The sequence below is a fragment of the Osmia lignaria genome, chromosome 14, assembly GCF_051020975.1.
Source record: "Osmia lignaria lignaria isolate PbOS001 chromosome 14, iyOsmLign1, whole genome shotgun sequence".
Lineage (NCBI taxonomy): Eukaryota > Metazoa > Arthropoda > Insecta > Hymenoptera > Megachilidae > Osmia > Osmia lignaria.
This window is the reverse complement of record NC_135045.1, coordinates 3,366,362-3,387,689: the sequence shown is the minus strand read 5'-3', so window position 1 is coordinate 3,387,689 and position 21,328 is coordinate 3,366,362. Positions and strand designations below refer to the sequence as shown.

Genomic DNA, 21,328 nt, shown 5'->3' with positions numbered 1-21,328 from the left:
CGTATACAATTGAATGTGTATTTGGGCCTTCCCCTACGACGCCATTTTCGTTTGGGAAGCGCGTCGTGCTTGTAGGTAAGGGACAGTATTTTAACATTTTTAGTTTTAAACATTAAAGAATAATGAAGTAACGTGTAATTTTGAGTAGAGAAATTAAAGGTTTGATTTAAAAGAGCCCCTACCGTGGTGCTTGAAGTTCAATAACGAAAATACGTGACATCGTCAGGTTAGGTGAACCGCCCTGTATAGGTAAGTAGGTGAGAGATGATATGAAATATTAGTTTCCTTTATCTTAATGTATAGATATTGGTGTTATCGTAGAGTTTTAGTAAAAATCAGTTCGATAATAGATTAAATTATCATTAAATTATCTCGCTGAACGCGCTACTTTTCTTTGTTTTATTAGGTGTACATAAATCGTGCTTCATGTATCATATGTATTCTGAAACAAGATAAGATAGTTCTCTACTTTTACTCAGCAAATGTAATTTGCAATAATAGTTATTAGTCATCCAATTATGATAACATATATCAATGTATATCTCCTTTATGTTAAGTAACATTTCATGAGCAGGGGAATTAGTTTAATGAATTAAAGAAAATTAACAGGAAATTACCACCCTGTTGAGAATGCCTCTGCTAGAGCTATATTACACCCTCTAACCCTTGGAGGGATAAAATCCATAACAGCCCTCGAGTTTGTAATTATAGTAGCTAACTAACTGGAAAATTCTTGCCTCCCAAATTGATAAATATCCTCCAGTGTCTGGAAGGATACTTTCAGAGCTAGCTTTCTGCTGTACTCATAAATACCTATTTACCCTGTAGTACTCTATTAAAAAATTAAGCAACCTTTATGTCCTTCCTCCACAAAAAACTGAACCAATAATTTTTTTTATTATATTTCATTTGCCAATTTTGTTAACTCCAAAATATGAATCCACAATTTACTTTAGCTTAGTGTAGCTAAAGGGGATATATATTAATATATGTTCAAATATTTATTGCTATATAATTAATTTACCATGTTATATGAACTCACCAGAAGATGCATTTAAACAGTGCTAATACCCTGATAGGGTCATCCATAATATGCATAGTCTATAAAATAATAAGTTTACAGAGAATTTTAATGAATTCTCAATATTCTAGGATTAACTAATTCTAGGGATGAGTCAGATATCATCTGAGATCAAATAGTTTAGCGTTCCAATAGAACAGATAAATTGTGCCATTTACAATTCATCTTAAATCTATCTTTATTAACTAGAAATTGATTTTTTTAATTAATGACCTACAATTATTTTATCCATTAGCTTACATTCCGTTCGCAAACACGTGCTTTGCAATTTTTAGTTAATTAAAATGTTGCTCAAATTTCGTATTAATTAGCTTTGTATAGTTATTTTTAGAAAGAATGTACATAGTCTTATGTTTTAGTATTTATCGTGCCATGAATACTATGCAATTGGAGGCGCTATTCCTTTGAGAATTGGTGAAAATATTGATAAAAATGCCGGGGAGAAGGTGCTAATCTATCTTAATTTGAATAATCAATAACGTTAGCGGTATATCTAATTTGAATCTTCAACGCGTTTAATGCCGGGTGGGTCACCGGTGGCCGAGATTGGAAATCAGATAAACTCGAATAATAGCACAAGCAACAGAAAAATATTTTAAATAACATTACTGTTATTCAATGCTTGAAATTACAAATTAGCCAACGTGTTAATATCAAATCATGCGTGTAACTTTTACTTTAAAAATGAAATATTCAACGCGGTGCTTCTAAGCTTTTTGCCTATCAATTAATTTTTGAATGTAATTTAACGTGTGAGATGCATGTTTAAAAAAACAATCGGATCTTCCTTACTATTCGTGTGTTACGTACCCTTAAATGGATCCTCACTGAACGTTAATGTTTGAAGAGTATTTTATTTCATTAGAGAGACGTTTAATTTCGTAATAGCTGTTGCGATTGTATCGATGAGATGTATTTATGTACGAGACAAATAAAGGCTACATTTAAAATCTTACGTGAAAATTCTTCAGCTGATGTTAATTTTATAAATTTATTCCTGAAATACTTTGGAATATTACTAAATTTCTAAAAATTTTGGTACAGTGCATCAACGCTGGTAAAAGAATTTTACATTTTATCGAATAACAAATCATTAGTAGATAATTGTGTTTATTTGTTAAAATTGGACACCCTGTATAGCCATTTAGAGGTTGACACCGCTAGGAGAACGGTAATAGCGTTCGCAGTTTGCCTCTCGTCTGGCGTTTAGCGAGTCGTAGAAGTAGAAAAGCGACGGGAAAAAAGGGATAAGAGAAGTGTTGGAACGTCGAGGAAGAGGAAATCGCTAGAACGGAAGGGAGTATCGTAAATAGACGGCACTAACGGTGGGAAAAGCGAGAGAAAAGCGAGGTGAACCTCGGGAATCGTACCGGGACCGGTTCAAAGAGGCAACGAACGAACAATTATAAACCCCCGGTTGCTTCCGGGAGGAAAAGCAACGTGGTAAACGCTGCTATTTCGTAATTCATCGCGATGCACGCTGGAAAACTTCCTAAATTAATCGTAAACCTGTGCTGCTCGTTAAGAAAACGATTCTGAATAATCCTTGGATTTGAACGAATGCTGTTGAATGAGAAGCAATAGAGGACGATTTAAAGAGGTGTTTCTGATTTACTGAAAAGAATTGTGAAGATTGAAAAAAAAGAAAAAAATGAAGGAACCATCCGTGACGAAGAATACCACTTCAAGATCAAATCTTTCTACCACCAATGGGTAAATAGTCCAAGCAATGTATAATATATTTGCAATACTATTCTCATGTATTTGTGTGTATTGTAAAAAATATTTTCAGAATTTTTATCTAAGTAGTTATTACACTTTGTAGTTTCTCATAGTCTTAGTAGAAAAAGAATTTTTTAAATATTATCGCATCTTATATTTTGAAAGTTGTATTAATACTTTCATACGTAACAGTCACCAGGAAACTTAGTTAATTACTCTAGTATGTTATGAAGTTACTATTGCGTTGTATAATTAGAGAAACCTGTATGAATCGGGCGATAGTATTCTCTGATATACGAAGGAAAAGAAACATACATAAGGTAGCGTTTTTTGTTTAAATGAAATGCGAAATATAATAGCCATCGTGATCAACAAATCATGTGCCATTTTGAAAAGTTCAAGTCTTTTCCAATTTTTACAAGCATTATATACCGTATTGGTCTAAATAATGCTGAACTATCTTTATTAGAAATCTTAAATTTTATTAACAGGAATTTCATAATTCCTTTTTATTTTTATTTTTTTTTTAAATTTCACGCAATAACAGTACACGTAACCGTAAACTTTATTAATGCATCTTGCAAGAAGAAAAACGGTATTCCTTCGAACCATTAGATTCTTTAGTAGCGAAATCGAAATACTGCGGATAACGAACGCATTAATTTATGCTAAGCGGAACGATTTCGACGTTAATTAGAGCGTCACTAGTTAACCGAGTTTTTCTTTATATTCTTCCTTTATCGTTCCTTTTTTTTTTAAACGATTCTTCGCTTTGCTTTCTTCATCCACAATCGAACTTCTAATTTTCTTTTTCCTCTCTCTAACGACCAAGTACGCTCGCTATCGAATCTGGTTTTTCAACGTTGAAAAAACATCGTTCGTTTGAATGTTACTCAAAAGGATCCCTCTGAAAAGCGCACAGTTTTACTCTCGTTCGAACGAGCCAGAAATGTATGATATGCTAATGGAGGCCGTAAAATACAGGATGCGGCGGACTTTTGTTACTCCAAGCAGTATAACCTTCGAAACTTTCTGGCAAAGGGTAGTGGTTTTCAGCAGTCTGCCTCGGGAAAGGGCATTGCCAGGGGGATGAACTTCCGCCGTTGGGGTGGAAATGACTTGTGAGAGTCTGTACTCTCGGCTAATCGATCGAGTACGCTACAGACATTAATTGCTAATTACACCTGATCCAGTCTGCAGTATTTTCGTTACTTCTGTAAACATACATTTCCCATTTTTCTTTTGCAATTATAGAAATATAGTCTGATTGTAAAAAATTAAATTTACCTTGAAATCTTTGGAACGTCTTCACTTCCGGTTGCGTCTCCTGCGTCACGCGATGGTCCATTCGGTGCAATTTAATTTATCTTAATGATATTCCTCCCTATCTTGTACCATTTTAAAGATACACCTTGGCAAAATGGCATGAAAATACAAAATACATGTATCAGTGAATTTCAAGTTTGTTGCGGATCGATTTCAATCCGATTGCGGGGTGAGGTTATTGACTCATAAAACGTTTAAACGCGGCGGGATATTACTATTCCGTCTGGACGGGAAGCGAAAATTGAGACGACATAAATTCACAAAGTTGGCAGCGAATTGGTAGAGGGAGAAAATCACCGTCTGTCCTCCAGGTGGAAAAGAGAGGGAATTGGCTAGAAGAGACGCCAAACGCGATGTAGTCAAGGGGTCGAAAGAGCAGAAGAGCAAAAGTATTGATCGTTTGCTCCATTGGCGAGGCAAATCTGAAAGAATACAAAAATTTCAAGGTTGAGATATTTGGTATCATTTTTGAAATTTTGTATGTCAACGTGTATTCAATTTTATATCGTTCCATGCGGATAGTATAAGTAGCGGGGGTGGTAAAATGTTAGATTCTTGAATCAGAGATTAATCCCCTCAATTCAAATCCCCTGGGTATACGAAATTAAAAAAAAAAAAAAAAAAACAAGCATATATTTATAAATAGAATATGAATTTTAAGATTCTTTATTAATTAAAAATTCATTGTAAAATTAATTAGAAAGCGATAAGACGGCGTTGGTCGAATTTTCAACAATTTCGTTTACCCGCCATCCCATGGAATCCCCTCCTCCTTTAGCGCAATCCTTGGGATATCGAGCGCAACGCCGTAATCGGTTTGCGCAAGTGCGAAAGAGCGACGTAGAAGAGGATGTCCGGGTAGCGAAGCTATCGTTTCGAACAGTTGGACACCGGCTTTTTGGCAAAGAAATTTCGTCTGTCACGTGCTCTCGAAAACGATCCGATCCGTTTCCCGCCAATGGGTATTTCAAGGTTTACCGGTGGCCACCATAAACGCAGAAGAACACCGCATTGCGCAAACTACAGTGGGGATTGAATGAATTATTTAAATCTGTGCCAGGATTGTATGTTCGTGATAAGAAACCATGTTTCGTGTTCGTCCGACAGCCTCTCCTTCGTGACACCGAACGTTCTTGATGGATCTTTTACCCTTTCCTCTCCCCCCTTACACCCTGTTTTCATGATCCAGATTCGTTTTATCGAGGTTGGTGGTTGACGGCAACAAAGTATTATAAAAATAACACCGGAGATTGAAAATGTATCGTGGTACTTTTTGTTACAAATAAAAATTGATAATTGACTGTGCACTCGATTGTCAGTGATAAATACTTATGAAAATAATATATGAATTCTTCTATTTTTAATAATACTTGAAATAGTGAATCATACTCGTTGGAATTGTTATTGCGTAAGAAGATATCATTCGTATACACCAGACTACGGAATTTTAATTAAAAAGTATGGAATTAAGGTTCTTTCTATTTAAACGTATTAGACGTATGAAACTCTTTTGAAGGACACTTTAATTCTTTTTAATTTACCGAAGTCTGGAGAAGAGTTTCACTGGCAGACCTCTTGAAAGTATTTCAATGAATGGGTACTAGACTATTTTTAATTAATACAACTCATTTATATCGTCTAAGGATATATTTTAAGTACATTGAAAGTAATTTAGATACAAAATAATATAATTTTTAATGATCATGTATTATAAAATTCAATATAACAAATATATGTCAATTCAAATTTTCCCGCGTAAGCGTGGTGGTCCGCGGCAAGCCTATATATAGGGGACCCCTTTCGCTACAGCGGCAGTCTCCCCGGCGATGCCTACGGGGAAGGATGGGTATCAGGGGCATCGCTATTTTCCTGGGGAAGTTTGATTTACATTTGAAGATTAACCTATCATATTTTTAACACGTTAAGCTCCATAGTAGAAATGTCCATGTATAGTCGGACATATCCAACACTTCACTTATCAAGGATATAAATAGTTAATCTTCAAATTTAAACGTTTCTTTCATTAAGGAATTTCCTTTTGATAATTACTATCGTGCATTGTATTGTAAAGAATCTGTTTCATTTTTCACCTTGAAAGGAAACATAGAGACTAGTTTATAGAATTCTTTTTTTATCACAATTATATTTCAGCGGCTATAGCTAACTACACCTGGAATAAATGTAAATGTGTAACTCTTTGAAAATCAATGGCCTGTGTAACCGTGTGCCCATTTCTAGGAATATAGATTTCTTCGCAGTACTACTTCATACCATTGTATCTTACATTTATTAAAGATAAATATCGAAGAAATAAATTCTTTATCAAAATGTCTACAAAAGCCGTATTATAAAATCGTAGATCAATCAGGTAATTTGGCGATAAAGAAAAATATGTTTAAAATCGAGGAGAAATAATTAACATTCATAAGTGACTCGATGTGGTTAATTGAGTGTAATGGCATCGTCGATACCCGAAGGGTCAAGGGGTGCCAAAAAACGAACGACCTTAACCGGAAGATCACACGCACCAAGCGGAAATACAAAACACGAATCTAGACACGTGTCGAGTGAACATTGCGAAGATGGTCTTGATTCTGGATTATCTTCAGAAAGTTCGACACCAACGATCGGTTCACCGGTACCAAGACAACGAAAATCCTCCAGCAACCCCATTAATATCGTCAACCCTTCTTTGAAATCAAACGTTGCAAGGTAGTTTCGTTTCTTCTAACGATGATTCGTTTTAAAAAGTTAGTATATCTTGCAGATGGAAATTGGAAGAATTTTAAACGCAAAGGAAACACGTTGTAAATAATTTAATTACAGGAAGAGTTAATTATTATTTTTATAATTGTAAATTATTACTGTTTTTAATTGTGATACAATAACGCAATTCTGCTTGAATCAAAGGACCATTCATTTTTTTATCATTCTTTTATTATGCTTGTACTAACTTTCTGCTCTGTTTTGTTTCAGAAACGAGTGCGATAAGACGACAAAGGTATGGCGAAACAGATCAGTGACTGATACACCACGTTCTGTGGATAACTTACGTAATCGACAATTTTCCAGTCCTTTGAGAACATCGAGAAATGTGAGTCATTTTTTCAAATTTCAGTTTTCATCATTATTTTCTGTTACGAACAGCCAGCCATACTATATATATTACGAGTACCGCCATTAAATTCATATAATTACAACTTGACTAAATAATTAATTTTTTAGGTCCATTCACCGAGTCTCGATTCTGGAGATGAAGGAAGTCTCCGAGTTGATCGTAATACGTATCAACACATGTTTCAAGACATTGTTTCGATTAAAACAATGCTTTTGAAACTGAAACGGGTACTTCAGGAGGTACTATAATATTTTTACATACACGTATTTATATAAATCAATGTTAAAGCTTGTTTCGTAATTAAATTTATAATTTTATTTATAAAACACGTTCTTTTAATTTGTATCATACACACACGTGTGTTGATGTTATGCTTCTTCATTAACACGCAATTCTTCTGTTTTGTTCTTTTCATTATTGTCATCAACCATGATTTTATCTTCAAGTCAGAAGAGAACGGTTTGACGAGGGTATGTTATATTTATGTTGTTTAATTACGTTATTTTATTGTTGCTTATTGTTGTATATTATATGTAATAGTAATATCTTGTAATATTTTGTAAAGGCCCAGGGCGGGCTTGGCTCCTTCAGCGTTCTAAGATTATAAAATTCCAAAATCTTAATTATTCTGACACTGTTAATAAGCCTTAGGGACCTGGCCCGCCCTAAAAAAACCCTAGTTATGCCATTCGCACATTCTATAATTTATAATGAATAATGTGATCTATGTTGTCTCCACAGACAGAAACTCTCAACCCATTCGATAATTCTATGAAGGTTAGTAATATCACTTTCCATTATTTTTAATTTCCTTCTATATTTATTCAACAATTTTTACCTCACTTATCTGTAATAAATATTGTCAACGCAAAAGCTCAGGGTAAAAGAAGTTCGCAAAATTTTTAGAATGGTCTCTTCTACAACCTGAACGAAGGGAACACCGCCGATGTGAGTACCTCTCCAGGAAGTGGAGGTAATAGCATCGCGGATGAATTGGCTGATTTACGTAGACAGGTTGTGTTTTTGCAAGGCCAAGTGGAAGACAGAGATAGAACTATACAAGTATTACAGGTAAAATGTTTGTAAGATAGAATGTCTCACGATATCCTAGAATCAGGGTTCGATTATACAAAATTTTATACTCCACAGTTCCAAATATCAAAACTTCAAGGACCTAATGGCAATGATGGCCAAACATGTGCTTTAGCAAGTAACCATAATAATGTTAATCCAGATACTTGTAACGCTGCTACGCAAACGGAAAAGGTACCTTTATGTAATCCAATCTCAACAAAGTGTACTCGAGGTTGAAACTTATATACTGTTTATTTATTGCACGTTTAATTTATGGGTACAGACACGTCCAGTGTCGGCGGGACCTTCACTGGTGCAAACACCCCCACAGGACGACGCTATGTGGCCTCTAATTAGGTGAGATTCTTTTATCGCTTGATTTTTATCTACAAAATCTATTTAAGCCTAACTCTGTCTATATCAGGATAGTCATACTAAACGATAAATTATTAATAAGGTAGTAATAAATATTTATGATATGGTATTATAGTTATCCCGTACAGTAGAGGCAATGGCAAATCTCAGCCAACTTATCCAATAAATTAGTAACTATTTAATGAATTAAAAATTCAACTTAAGAATGTCTACAACTGTAATTGAGTAATTTTATACACATCAATGAAAGAAGGTAACAATTCTGAAAAGTGATTTTGATTTGCCATGCTTGCAAATATAAATGGTGATTTTTTTTGTTTACATGAAATTTGTCATAAATAATGTGTTGTTCTTGCTGGTCTGGTCGTTACTAATCTCTGGTGATTCCCTGTGAAACAGCTTCCGGATCGGGAAGGTAGAATCGGTCAGTTTGTGTGACTTAATATTAGGATATTTGCTTCTTTCAGCCTTAAACGCCTTTATAATAATGCATCTTTTGTACATTAATATTACTTTGATGATTAGATAGTAACAATTCTTTTGCATGCTAAAAGATAGTATTGCTTCTACTTTACTTTTCTGCTGATTCTTGTGCAAATCCTATCTAACGACTAAAACCTATATTAAACTAAAATTTAACATCTTAACAGTTCGAATCGCAACTTTAATAGTACGTGGTATAAAATATGTAATTTGATTTCAGAGTATCTTAATTATTCTATCATGGCATGTAACATAAATTTATGAATATATGATCAGTTGAAAAGTACAATTAAATAGTTTCCTTTTCCTTAAATAAATGGTTTTAAGATTATAATAGATTCACAATTAATAATGTTTCATGCTGCCTTTGATAGTTACCTCGGGTAAGTTTATACTCATTTTCTGTAATGTAACTTAACAATAATGATTTTGAAATACAGTAAACCACTTTAAAAGACATGGAAATGTTTGCTGAACTTTAGACTCGCCCCAATGATAGAAAAGTCTTAAAATTAGAGGCGGAGTAAAGAAAATATATCTCTGCATTAAATCAATGAGCAAGATGAATTTCTAAGTACAAAAGATGCAATATTACTGTTTCATACACAGATGGAGTGATTCCTGGGATCAGCACCGTCCTACATTACTTGGAGAACAGCTTACTAGTAACAGAAGCCTTCGTAAGTCGACCGATCGTATACCGCGTACAATAAAATCTCGTCAAGAAGAAACCTCGCATCGTCGAAACGGGCATATAGATAAATCGACGGTAGATAGTAATTCGTCGAACGGTAAAATTTTGAAATTAAAGGACTCGAAATCTATTGAATCGAACGGTACGGAACAGAACGACATAAAAACAGAAGGAAGTCCTACTAAATCATGTATTCCAACAAGTAGAAAGCTTGCAACACCAGTTCTCATAACACGATCAACGAGGGCGGTAACCTCGACAGGCAGATCGCACAAGACGTAATTATATTACGTACCTTAAGTTCAATTTAATTTCAATTCAATTGTATATTAGTTTCTTTTGTCAATTTATTTCATTGATCTATGAAATATCATTTGAAGAAAATTTTGTATGTAGAATTTTTTTTGCAGATATTTTTCATTGGTAAAATATCTTAAACTACAGGTAAATTGAAAGAATAATGTACAAATCATGTGTTAAGAGTTAAGGGCAATTTATAAGTTCCTATTTTTTAAGGTTTATATTTCATTTTTGATTTTTTTCTCATCTCATCTATAAAAGATATCGCTCATTTTATCATACTCAAAACGAGATCACTAAATTCTTTTTTTGTAACGGACTGAAAGAGTTGTATAAATTCATTTTTAATTGTAAATTATTCGTTAAGTTCTAGCTGATCAAATTTTAATGTGTAATATAGTTTTAATTTTCAGTTAGACTTCGAATAATGTTTGTGATATTATAAAGAATATCCAGTTATCTTCTTTTCTACAAATTTTTTAGTTGATATTAATCACATTTATTGGTTACAGGTAATGTGTAAAAATTACAGTGTGTACATGTACACATTTTTTTTTCACTTGAGAAGTCAGCTAAATCTAAAGTATATAAGGTACATATATACAGTACTCTATGTATAATTCACAATATATACTACACTTGCAATTATACACTGTTTGTACATTGTATATAGTGTATGATATAATATAATACACTATATGTAATTTACTGTGTATGTACTGCATAGTGTATATTATGCTATTATGCCATATATAATTACATTATAGTGTAACATTGTAGTGTAGCATTTTTAAAATGTACATTATATTCTTTTACAATTCTGTACTTACTGTAGAGACACAAGATAGAGGAATAATCCATGCTATTAAATATCACAAACATTAGTCATCATTTCAAAATTTTTAATCAATGAACGCAATTGTATTGTATTATTTACTCATTTGATCAATGTACAAATTTTCAATGCTAAATAATACTTTCCAGTACTAGCCCTGATTTCAGCAGTTACCTGTAACTATTAAAATCAGGGTACTGTTGTAAATTTTCTTTTGTATTTTATGTTACTTATAATTTATTTTGTGGCTAATTTATAATATCATATTCGGTGCTATTAAATTGTTTCAGTCTACGCTAATACCCTATTTAGAGTCTCCTGAATCAGTGAACATGAGAGGTAATTATTCAATTAGATTTCAGATAGTTATTTTTTAAACATGATTTGTAAAATTGCAATATAGTCATTTACATAAAATGATAAATAAGACAATAAATATTAATGACATTGGTTGGTAGTGGTAACAGTTTTGCACTTTCTGTGACATGATGAATTAATTAATATTAAAGCTTCCTAAAAAAAAATAAAAAATAAGTCTATAATTGTTTAATTGATATCAGGAGATACTAAATATCTCACATATATGTTGTACATTCTATTAATCATACTTTAATTTGTAAAATGATATAATAAAAGCAAATTAAAAATATAAAGTACTTTTGTGTATTGTGAAATTTAATAGGTGTGTCACTTTCATAATGAAACAGGCTGATATAACTAGAAGAAATTTTTAATAACAGACTGCTATTTTAGAATACTTTTTTATTCCTTTAATTACCTTCATTCAGTGCAATTCTATCCTATAATTTAATATAAAAGATTAACATGAATGTATACAAAAATTTTATAACATATAGCATATCTAAAGATAATCTTTTAAGCTGGTGGTATCTTTATAGGAAGCATAGAAATATTTGGGATCATTGTATTTTATATTGCATTACATTCCAAAAAATGTTTTCTTGTATATTTAGTTGCCATAAACCTCCAATAAGACATTAAATTTCAGCATGCACATTCAAATATCAATTGATCAGTTATTGAGTTACCCAAAGAAACTCTTAACTGAAATGACTAAAAAGTTTTGTTATACATGTGAAATCTTTTATATTCAGTAAACTAAGAACAATTAGATTTTAATAATATAGCAGCCTTATTTAAATATGTACAAATGAAAGCTTTCACTTGTAATTAAATAGAAGCATCGATATGTTACAACCTGTAATAAATAAACCTTGTTTTAATTTGTAAATTGTATGTATAAGTACGTTCTTTCTGTGGTCTTAAATATAGTAGGATAATTAATGAAATTTTTCAATACATTATTTTCACCTGTCTTAATATTTTGTTTCATCATTTAAGAAATCAGAAATTCTTACAAATTTCTTTAAAGTGAAAAAGTTGTAATATTTTAAAGTGAAAATAATGAAAAAAAAATTAGTAATTCAGAGGTAAACAAAAATTGCACAGAGTGTTAAAAATTATTATTTTTTTGCTGATATATATTTTCAAATTTCAGATCATCACTTGCCAAGGAAGTAATTTTACAATTTTCAGAAATCATATTTCAATATACAGTTGTTTATAATTTTACATCTATTAATATGTTTTTAGCGTAATAATGACATGGATGCAATTTTATAAGTTACAAAAGATTTTGTCTATAATAGAATATGTACAAAATAATATCCTTGGCATTGTATGTTGTTTGATCATGGAACACATAAGACAATTAATGTAAACACGTTTTTCTTTGTTCAGATTGTATTCATGTCATGAGTAATGCGTTCAAAAAATGAGGGACATCATAAGCACTCATCTTTCTACTATGTTCGAGTCATTACTAACATGTAAAATTTACGCTGGGATAGTATTGACAGAAAGTATGTATATAAAAGAGTTGATATATAATATATATATAATGCTATTTTTACAATTTTTTTTTTTTTTAATAAATTATTGTTTCTTATGTATAATATTCATGTGATACTAAATTGTCTACAAATACTTTGGTGTTCAAATTACTCTTAGGTACCGTTCTTGCAAAAGTATTTACAGCAGTTACACAAAATACAGAACAGATAAAATTTCCTTTAAGTAGCGCAAGAAAAACAATGCTAACGATATCCCATTAATTATTATCGTATATCTTACAGTTGATGCATATTGTGTGAAAGTTTTATTTTGCCATGCGGTCTTCTGTGTACAAAGTAATAAATACATTGATAACATAATAGAAATACACTGCTGCTATCAAATATGTTAATCAATTGTTGCTTTCAAGAATACCTATGATAAATTCAATTTATCCTAAGGCCACTCAAGAATTATCGGCGTAATTGGTATAATTCGTACACAAAAGCAACAACATTAACATTGTAATTCTAAATATAATCCATCCAAGATAAAGGTTTACTGTGTGATTAATATATATTTTTTTTTTTTTTATAAATCACAGTTTATCACGAAACGAAGTATAGAAAGCAAAAGAATTAGTTATCCAGAAAATCTGAAAATATTTTAATAATCACACCTTAATGATGTTAAACGTAAACTTATTTTGAAATTACAGTACATACTTGTCTATTAATATCTGGCACTTTATGGCAAATGACAGTTACATCAGTATTTAAAAAGTTTCACGAAATTTTGTCTATTTGCATAAAATTTGATTAATTTATGTGAAAAACTGCAATGTAATGATTTGTTTTAATAACTGCATTATTCATTCATTTATGTTAACTGAACAATTCTTATTTCTAACAGAAATAGTTTACCACATATTGTCACTAAGTGAAAAAAGTTATAAAACAGAGTCTTTAGTCATTTTACTTTCATACGGGTAAACCTTTCCCATTCACTTTGAGTGCTGTCATCGCTAAACACGTTTGTCATTCTTTGTTATTAATATACTTAGAATTTTATACGAGTGCGTCAACATCTTTTACAATAAATAAACAGTGTATTTTATTTTACTTCTTTTCCTTATCAATTTCTGTAATTTCTTTCTTGATTGATATTTTATTGTCGCATTTCTTGTCCTTGTCTGTTTCTATGAATTCTTTTTTTATCGGAACTTTGTTGTCTCCCCATCTCGTGTCGGTTTTAAATTTTGTTTCAATTTCTGATCCGTTTACTTCACCAACCTTTTCATCTTGTATCTCTACAATCTCCACTTTTTTAGTATCAGATTGCATCATTTTTGCTGCTATATGATACATGTTTTTTACTGCAGTAAGATATGACAAGCACTCAGCCTATAAAAAAAAGAAAAGCAAAATGTTATAACGTGTTCTTTAAAAATTTACAAAAAATACTTACCGAAACTTTCTTGAGCTTTTCATCCGTATTCCTTAATTTGTCTTTGTATATTTTTAAGTCTTCCGAAAGAGCTTTAATATTATTTGTCTGTTTAGCAGATTTTTCGTTCACTATTGAAAGCTCGTGCTGTAACTCCATCATACGTTCCTCGGTGTCTAACCGAGCCTTCTCCGATCTTTTCAATTGACTAACAAGTTTTTCTACATCCACTAAAGAACCCTTATACATAACGAAACCTTCTGGTATAGTTGATTCCTCAGACTGATCCGCAAGTGAATCTTCTCTTCGTGCCCTCTTCGACGGCGGGCCACTTCCGACAAATACTGGTAACAATTTTTTATTTCCTATAAAGAATAATAAAAAATTGAAAATGCTAATGTTGTACTAAAATAACGGTATATACTATCAAAATTATTAAGTGTACCAAGTGCCAATGAACGCAATATATCTTCTTCGTAGTCTTCCTTAGCGGAATCATTCTTATCCGTTTCCTTATCGTCTTTCTTCTCTTCTTTTGGATCATCGTCTCTTGATCTATCTGTTAATTTACGGTAGTGTAAAGAATCTCTGGTTACAACCTTTTGTACTAATTTACGAACTTGAGCTCTTGATAAATTCAGTCCTAAAGTATAAATAAGTTCTTCTATATCTTTGTCGAATATATATCCGCAATGAGTTTGATCAAAATAAACGAAAGATAGTAAGAGATAAGGATCGTGCGTGTACAGTTTCGTTTTCCTCTTTCTTCCATCCTTATCTCTATCTCTCCTACCATCTTTAACTGAATCGTCATCCTACAAAATACAGTTATCATGTCAAGTTTAAAAAAAAAATTCAGTGATATCAGTATAGAAAAATAATTACATCAGATTCATCTTCTTCATCGTCGTCATCATCGTCATTCTTTTCTTTATCTCTATCCCTATCGTCTGTTTTACTTTTCGCATCTTTCTCGTCCTTTTTATCTTTACTTCCCTCTCTTCTTTTCTCGTCCTTCCTTTCATCTTTCCTACAACGTTTATCGTCGTCCTTTCTTTTATCATCTTTTTTCTCATCTCTCTTATCATCCTTTTTATCCTTCTTCTTATCTTCATCTTTTTCTTTGGGTTTCTCAGGAAGACTGCACAAAGCTCGATAAATGCGGAAACCGAAATCTCGCATCAACATCTCGTTAAAGAGTTCCGCGAACAACGATACTTCGAAAGAATGTTCCTGAACAAAAATTAAATGAAAATTGATTATACGCATTGATATAACTAGAATTTTCTTCTGGGGTTGGTCAAGTCTCTTAAAAATTTTGATATTGTAGAATTACACGAACTTCAAGTTTTAATACCTTTGTATCTTCTGGCCTGTAATCCAAAAGTACACTCAAAGACATAACAGTGCAATCAAATTTTCCACTTTTCGCCATTCTGGAAGGATGGACGATAATATGGGACGATTCTGGTAACGTGTACCGTTTTTCAAGGGCTATCCGTTCACGTTCACAAAGTTTTCTTCTGTCTTCATCATGCTGAACATAAACGTTACAAAAATGAATGCATTAGTTATTCACGTTAATGTTTTAAATTTTATGAGAAAGGAACCTCACTCACATCTTTGTCTCTAAATTTCTTATCCTCCTCTTCTTTCGGTGAAGGTGAAACGTCTTTTTCATTCTCTTCGATATCATCCTGCCGTCCTTCTTCTTTAGCTTGTTCTAATGTCGCTGCTTTTGTTAATCTTGCTAGCAGCTGGGATTTCAAACCTTTGCAATTTAAATTACGGGCAGCTAATTCCTGACGTAATTCATTTACCTGTGTAAAAAGAATTGTAACATAAATATAAATATCAATAAAACATGAGGCGAGTAGGTTGTAGTAAAACTGACATTCATAGACTTTGGATCCAGTTCAGAATAATGAGTGGGGTCCTTCTTCTCCGGCACTGGATCTTCCTGAAAAGAAGAAATTGTACATTACGTTACAGAAGTTTTGAACATGACAGAAAACTACAAAACAGAAGCAGCCCCTATATAACGAAACGAAACCACTCCCTCTTCATTCTTTCACCATTCTCTAATTTTACCACTCTCGCAATTGCAATGATATATACAGTTCTTCATTCACGATGACCTTCAAGTATGACTCAAGTAACTGCTAGATTCTCATAGTGTCCTGGCTCTGGTGTCTGTGTGGTTGATAGGTTATGGATAATATCAATAATGTTGTATACAACGATTATCAAATGATACTTTTGAAATGATTTATCAATGATGGTGAAGGTAATCAGGAAAAGGGGGGAAATGGCTCAGCTGCGCTCTTCTCCGAGCTAGGCTTGCTTGCTTCTCTTGTTAATGCAATGTGACTGCCAGTGGCTAAGGGAATACTTGCAATACATTACTCATTGATCTTCGCTATATTATATTTAAACCTTCCAAGGCACTGTAATTAATAAGCTACAATGAGCATCATTTTTAGACTCTTAGTACAACATTACATTGAATCAATAAGAATTCTTGTATCACCGAGTTATCGTTTTCATTGAAATTACAACATTATTCATGTTATCAAATTATTATGACTTTCTGTTATCAAAAAAGTGAATAACTTTATAATGAAAATGAAAATAGCAAAGTACAGAAATTGACTACTTTAACGTTCTATAAAATAAAGCATTGAAATGAAATTCAAAAGAATATTGAATAATCAATAAATACTTGAAGATATAGGATCAATGAGCAAGTAGAGCCTATATTGAAAATCCAGTTTAGTAATGGTAGGAAAACAGTTTCACGATTATATAATGTAATAAAAAGGTAAAAGTAATATATGGGATGATGTTGGCAGTGCCTTTTGATCAGCGACGGCAGCCTCATCAGTGTCATTGGCAGCATCCGAATCGTCGGGGCTAGAGGTGGTACGCAGCAATTTTCGTTCCAGTTGTTTCTTATAGCTGAGTTGTAGACCGTCCCATTCCAATTTGGTAGGTACACAGCTCCATACATCTGGGAGAAATAGTATGACGGTTTCAACGCGAGAGGGCACCACTCGCCCCGACTTGTGGGTCGTTTCTGCACGTCTGTAGTAGAGTTCCAGGAAGCGGTACCTGTGCCGCAAGGAAAAACAATACCCAAACGTCAACTCAGGTTAATGCCGCTTAGCTTTGCCTTATATGCTAAGTGTTCGTTTTTGTTCGCTTGTTCGTTAAGCCCGCACACTCTGCATACAAAGCCACACATAGCGCACAATCGTAGACCATTTTGATAAAGCACAACTTTAGTAGGGGGTCACATGGATCCACAGAACAATAGTGATGCCCCTGACCGCTTCTATATCATCATCTGGGTGCTCGATACAGGATCCAGTGCAGCAATCTCCATTGATCACTTGTGTATTCAACAAAATACATACCTCCTCTGTTTTGCCTGAACTACAACCTTAGGTTATCAAGTCAGAACTCGTATTAGAAGTTCACAGATGGTACACCTGCCGGATATTTCTTAATACTATAACATTTTCTCTCATAATCGTCAAAGAATATGTACTATACATTTATACAATGTGGAGTCGACGAGTCCAAAATCTTTCAACTTTTTTTTTTTTAGCTTTCACGGTAATCTTTAACTCGATTATAATATTGGCAAGCAATGAAACAGTAATGGACAGAGATATTAAATAGCATCACGTTACTATTTCGATGAAGTGCTTTAAACTACATTGAAAAGAAAAATTATATGAAGTATTTTAGGAATCGTACCACTGGGTGCAGCTGGAGAGATCTATCCCTGTAAGCGCTTTACAAGTCCTCACTGCTGTCCTGATTAAAACCGATGGATCCTTTTCAGGATTAGGACCATCCAATGAAGGACTCCATGGCCCACCGATTGCCATTGTCTCATTTTTACCTCGTAAGCCTACCAAGAAATTTATTAAACGTGTAGGATGTACATAATCACGATCTGGATCTCTATCCTCGGATACACCGCAACATCGTTTATATATCTCTTCCATGGCAGGCATAGATATCAGCATAACCTATAGCACACAGGAAATCTTGACATAAGGTATTTTATAATTAATCATTTCAAAAAAATGTAACAAACCTTCGCAGAGAAGAGATAATCGGCATCCGAAGGTTCTAACACCGCTGTATTTTCAGTGCAAGGATCAATGTCCTTATGCATCACATGAAAAGAGCATGGTTTATTAAGAGTAAATGGCATATGCGGTGGAAAGGCGTCAACCCATCGGAAATTAGTAGAAAAGAAGTCACTAGGAATATACATATTCTGGTAACGTCTCCTTATCTCAAGTACATCTGCTTCAGGTCTAGAATTATAATTATAAAATTAAGTAAATGATAAAATGTTGTAAATATCTTATCAGTTAAGACAAGTACGCTTACAGATCGAGAGCTATTTTCGGTATTTGTACCATGTAACGTGGTACAACTCTAGTACGTCGCCGTGGTCTTGGAGATTTACTTCTTCTAGTTCTCGATGGACTACGTTCCTCCTTTTTCTCGCGTTCTCTGATTCTTTCCTCGCGGCGTCTCTTTCGTTCAATCTCTTCCTCTTCATTTTTTCGTTCACGAGGAGATCTTTCTCTTACTCTTCCAATTTTATTACGATTACTAGCTGTATTGGCACTCGTCGCGCTAGTTGCAAATCTATTAAAAACCACATCATCGTAAGTAAACAATATTTCTGTAATATAAATTTGTATTACTTACCTATTATTAGCATTTTCAGCAGGCGGAGGCACAGCATTATAGGTTCCTGAGGTACGACTTTGTTGCGGCTGTTGCTGTTGCTGCTGTTGACGAGAGGTTTGATTACTTTGTTGCGTGTTAGTATTACTGTTATTGTTTCCCATAGGGAGTACTTGTATCCTAGTAGCGCTCCATTTAAATGGCATAGATGGATTGTACGACGCTTCTACAAGTACCCGATCACCAACAACTGGGTTGGATCCTTTGACGCATGCACTGAAATAAAAATATTTTAACAATGTATATTACAGATATCGAGCTCGTTGTGTGATTGAAATATAATTGAATTACTTTGTTTGAAAGAACACATCTTCATCTACGAAACCGAAATTATCATATACTTGAGTCACCGTGCCAGTAAATACTCTCTGCTTAGTAGACGATGAAGGTACATTTTGTTGTACTTGTTGCGGTACACCAGCAACAGATGGTTGAAATGCATTTGTGTTTAATGCTCTTGGCGGTGGATAAGAAACAGTGGCAACTTGTGGATACAATTGTCCAGCTATACCGGATGGTAAGTTTGATCCAAGGGTTGCCATTGAAGCCATTGTTATATTGGGCTATTTTATAAAACATATGTTATTAAAGACCTATTAATAAATCGTTTAACATCAAATAATCTACCTAAATTTTTGTATAACAAAATAGATACTATTTATACAATTTAATAATACATTTTATTGACTGACCTGTTGCAATCCTAAACTTTGCTGATAAACTTGTTGAGTTTGTTGCTGATATTGAACCATAGGCTGTCCACCTATACTACCCATTGCTTGACCTAACATTTGTTGTTGAATATTTTGAATTCCCTGTCCTATGTACAATTAAAAATAAAATATGTGCCAAATATGTGTAGAAAATAATCTTGAATACTTTTAAAACAATGCATTATAAATTTATTATGCAACTTAAATGATACATATAATAAGAGATTTCCATTTTCAATACGCATGAACAAATGAGTGTAAAAATATCTAACAAAATTAAAAAAGAGGCGTTTGTTATTTATATATTTATAAACATAAATTATTAAGATTTTATATAAAATTTATTTAAGGAAAAGAAAAAGAAGATTCAATGGTAATTGTAAAGAAGAGATGGAGGTACTTTGAATACTTTCTGTTCGTAAGAAAACATGTCTGTACCCAGTATTTTAGAACAGAAATGATGAATTATTTTTTAATACTTTGAATATATATAAAACATTGCTAAGAAACATTTTGTAAATATATTCATTCGCTCATGTAAGTTATAACAGAAATTTGGCAACGTTGTTGACTTGCACACGGAACAACGATAAGGAGCATATTTTAATAATGCAATTGATTTACCTGCATTACGAACCCACGGTGGGTTTTTACCACCTCCAAATGGCGAAAGATTACTCATTTTTTATGAAATATGTAATATTATTAACAATACAACTTTAACAAAGTCTCGAGTACTCTTAATTGAGCGTCCTTCATTCAGGCGCCATCTTTTCGGCTATAACTACTAAGCTCAAATACAGCTCTATGCAGGAAGTAAATTAAATTTTAAGTTCAGAATAAAATGTTTTTATTGTGATTTTTCATTAAATAAATCTTAGTTCAAATTTGCTTGAGTATTTAATTTATTAATTTGTTGTTAGTAATTCGTGAAAAGTATTAAAACTTTTAATTTGATTATGTTGTATGTGTCAGAGCCCTATAGAAGTTTTCTTGTCAAATTAAATTTAGTGAAAAACTGAATTATTTTTCTATCGAATGCTGATATTTTCCAATACCCTAGATTTAATTCGTGTATTTGCATTAGAAGTATGTTTCACTATTAATAGAATAATCAGCCGGTTAAACATAAAATAATTTGATGATCCCGCTGTGAGAATTAAACGTTCTGTATTTTATTCGTTGCGGCAGTAGTTGCAATGGTAATTTTGAAACGTCATATCCGGCGCAGATGCACAATGAAATTGAACAGAATCATGATTGGTCCACAATCAAGATTATCAAGATTCAAGGCAGTGCATGACATAACATCCTTTGGTTATGTCAAATAAGTGTATAACATTAGTAGTATAATTACATGATCTACTTATATTATAGAATAAAACTTTATTTTACATAATCTAAATTCCAAAGAGAAATATTATAAATAATAACAGTCCAACAGTACATAAAATATACATGTTTTTGATACCATAAATAACAGTATGTAAATCAATGATAACGCTTACGATAAAACGCAAAGCAATATTGA

General features: G+C 32.7%; 2 protein-coding genes across 9 annotated transcripts in view; one reads left to right on the top strand and one right to left on the bottom strand.

The window, feature by feature from the left end:
- The window catches only part of LOC117607338 (uncharacterized), a 28,416-nt gene extending 16,132 nt beyond the window's left edge, over positions 1-12,284 (top strand). For 2 of the 7 annotated variants that reach the window (XM_034330919.2, XM_034330918.2), the window contains 8 exons: positions 7,106-7,223; positions 7,355-7,486; positions 7,694-7,717; positions 7,989-8,024; positions 8,154-8,318; positions 8,397-8,513; positions 8,605-8,678; positions 9,789-12,284. In XM_034330919.2, the coding sequence (XP_034186810.2) occupies positions 7,106-7,223; positions 7,355-7,486; positions 7,694-7,717; positions 7,989-8,024; positions 8,154-8,318; positions 8,397-8,513; positions 8,605-8,678; positions 9,789-10,155 (1,033 nt within the window). In that variant the 3' untranslated portion in view covers positions 10,156-12,284. Of the gene's footprint in view, positions 1-7,105; positions 7,224-7,354; positions 7,487-7,693; positions 7,718-7,988; positions 8,025-8,153; positions 8,319-8,396; positions 8,514-8,604; positions 8,679-8,811; positions 8,950-9,095; positions 9,121-9,788 lie in introns of all 7 variants that reach the window. The other 5 variants (XM_034330922.2, XM_034330920.2, XR_004582166.2 and 2 more) reach the window with 4 other exon arrangements.
- A 632-nt stretch (positions 12,285-12,916) lies between these two features.
- Positions 12,917-20,576, bottom strand: LOC117607336 (cell division cycle and apoptosis regulator protein 1). 2 transcript variants are annotated; one of them, XM_034330913.2, is made up of 15 exons: positions 20,422-20,576; positions 19,777-19,904; positions 19,376-19,647; positions 19,046-19,300; positions 18,719-18,982; positions 18,417-18,642; positions 18,071-18,348; positions 17,164-17,419; positions 16,203-16,268; positions 15,928-16,128; positions 15,666-15,845; positions 15,194-15,541; positions 14,754-15,123; positions 14,330-14,673; positions 12,917-14,265 (listed from the first exon to the last, which is right to left on the bottom strand). In XM_034330913.2, the coding sequence occupies exons 1-15, from the start codon at positions 20,477-20,479 to the stop codon at positions 13,981-13,983; spliced, it is 3,531 nt and encodes a 1,176-aa protein (XP_034186804.1). In that variant the 5' UTR covers positions 20,480-20,576; the 3' UTR covers positions 12,917-13,980. The 2 variants fall into 2 exon arrangements, with proteins under 2 accessions (XP_034186804.1, XP_034186805.1); XM_034330914.2 differs by having other exon boundaries at positions 19,777-19,868.
- Positions 20,577-21,328: the final 752 nt, after the last annotated feature.

Coding starts and splice junctions, on each gene's coding strand:
- LOC117607336 (XM_034330913.2), bottom strand. CDS start 20,479: ATGAGTAATCTTTCGCCATTTGGAGGTGGTAAAAACCCACCGTGGGTT. Junction 18,643..18,718: donor CCGAAAATAGCTCTCGATCT/GTAAGCGTACTT, acceptor TTATAATTCTAG/ACCTGAAGCAGATGTACTTG. Junction 18,349..18,416: donor ATTATCTCTTCTCTGCGAAG/GTTTGTTACATT, acceptor TGTGTGCTATAG/GTTATGCTGATATCTATGCC.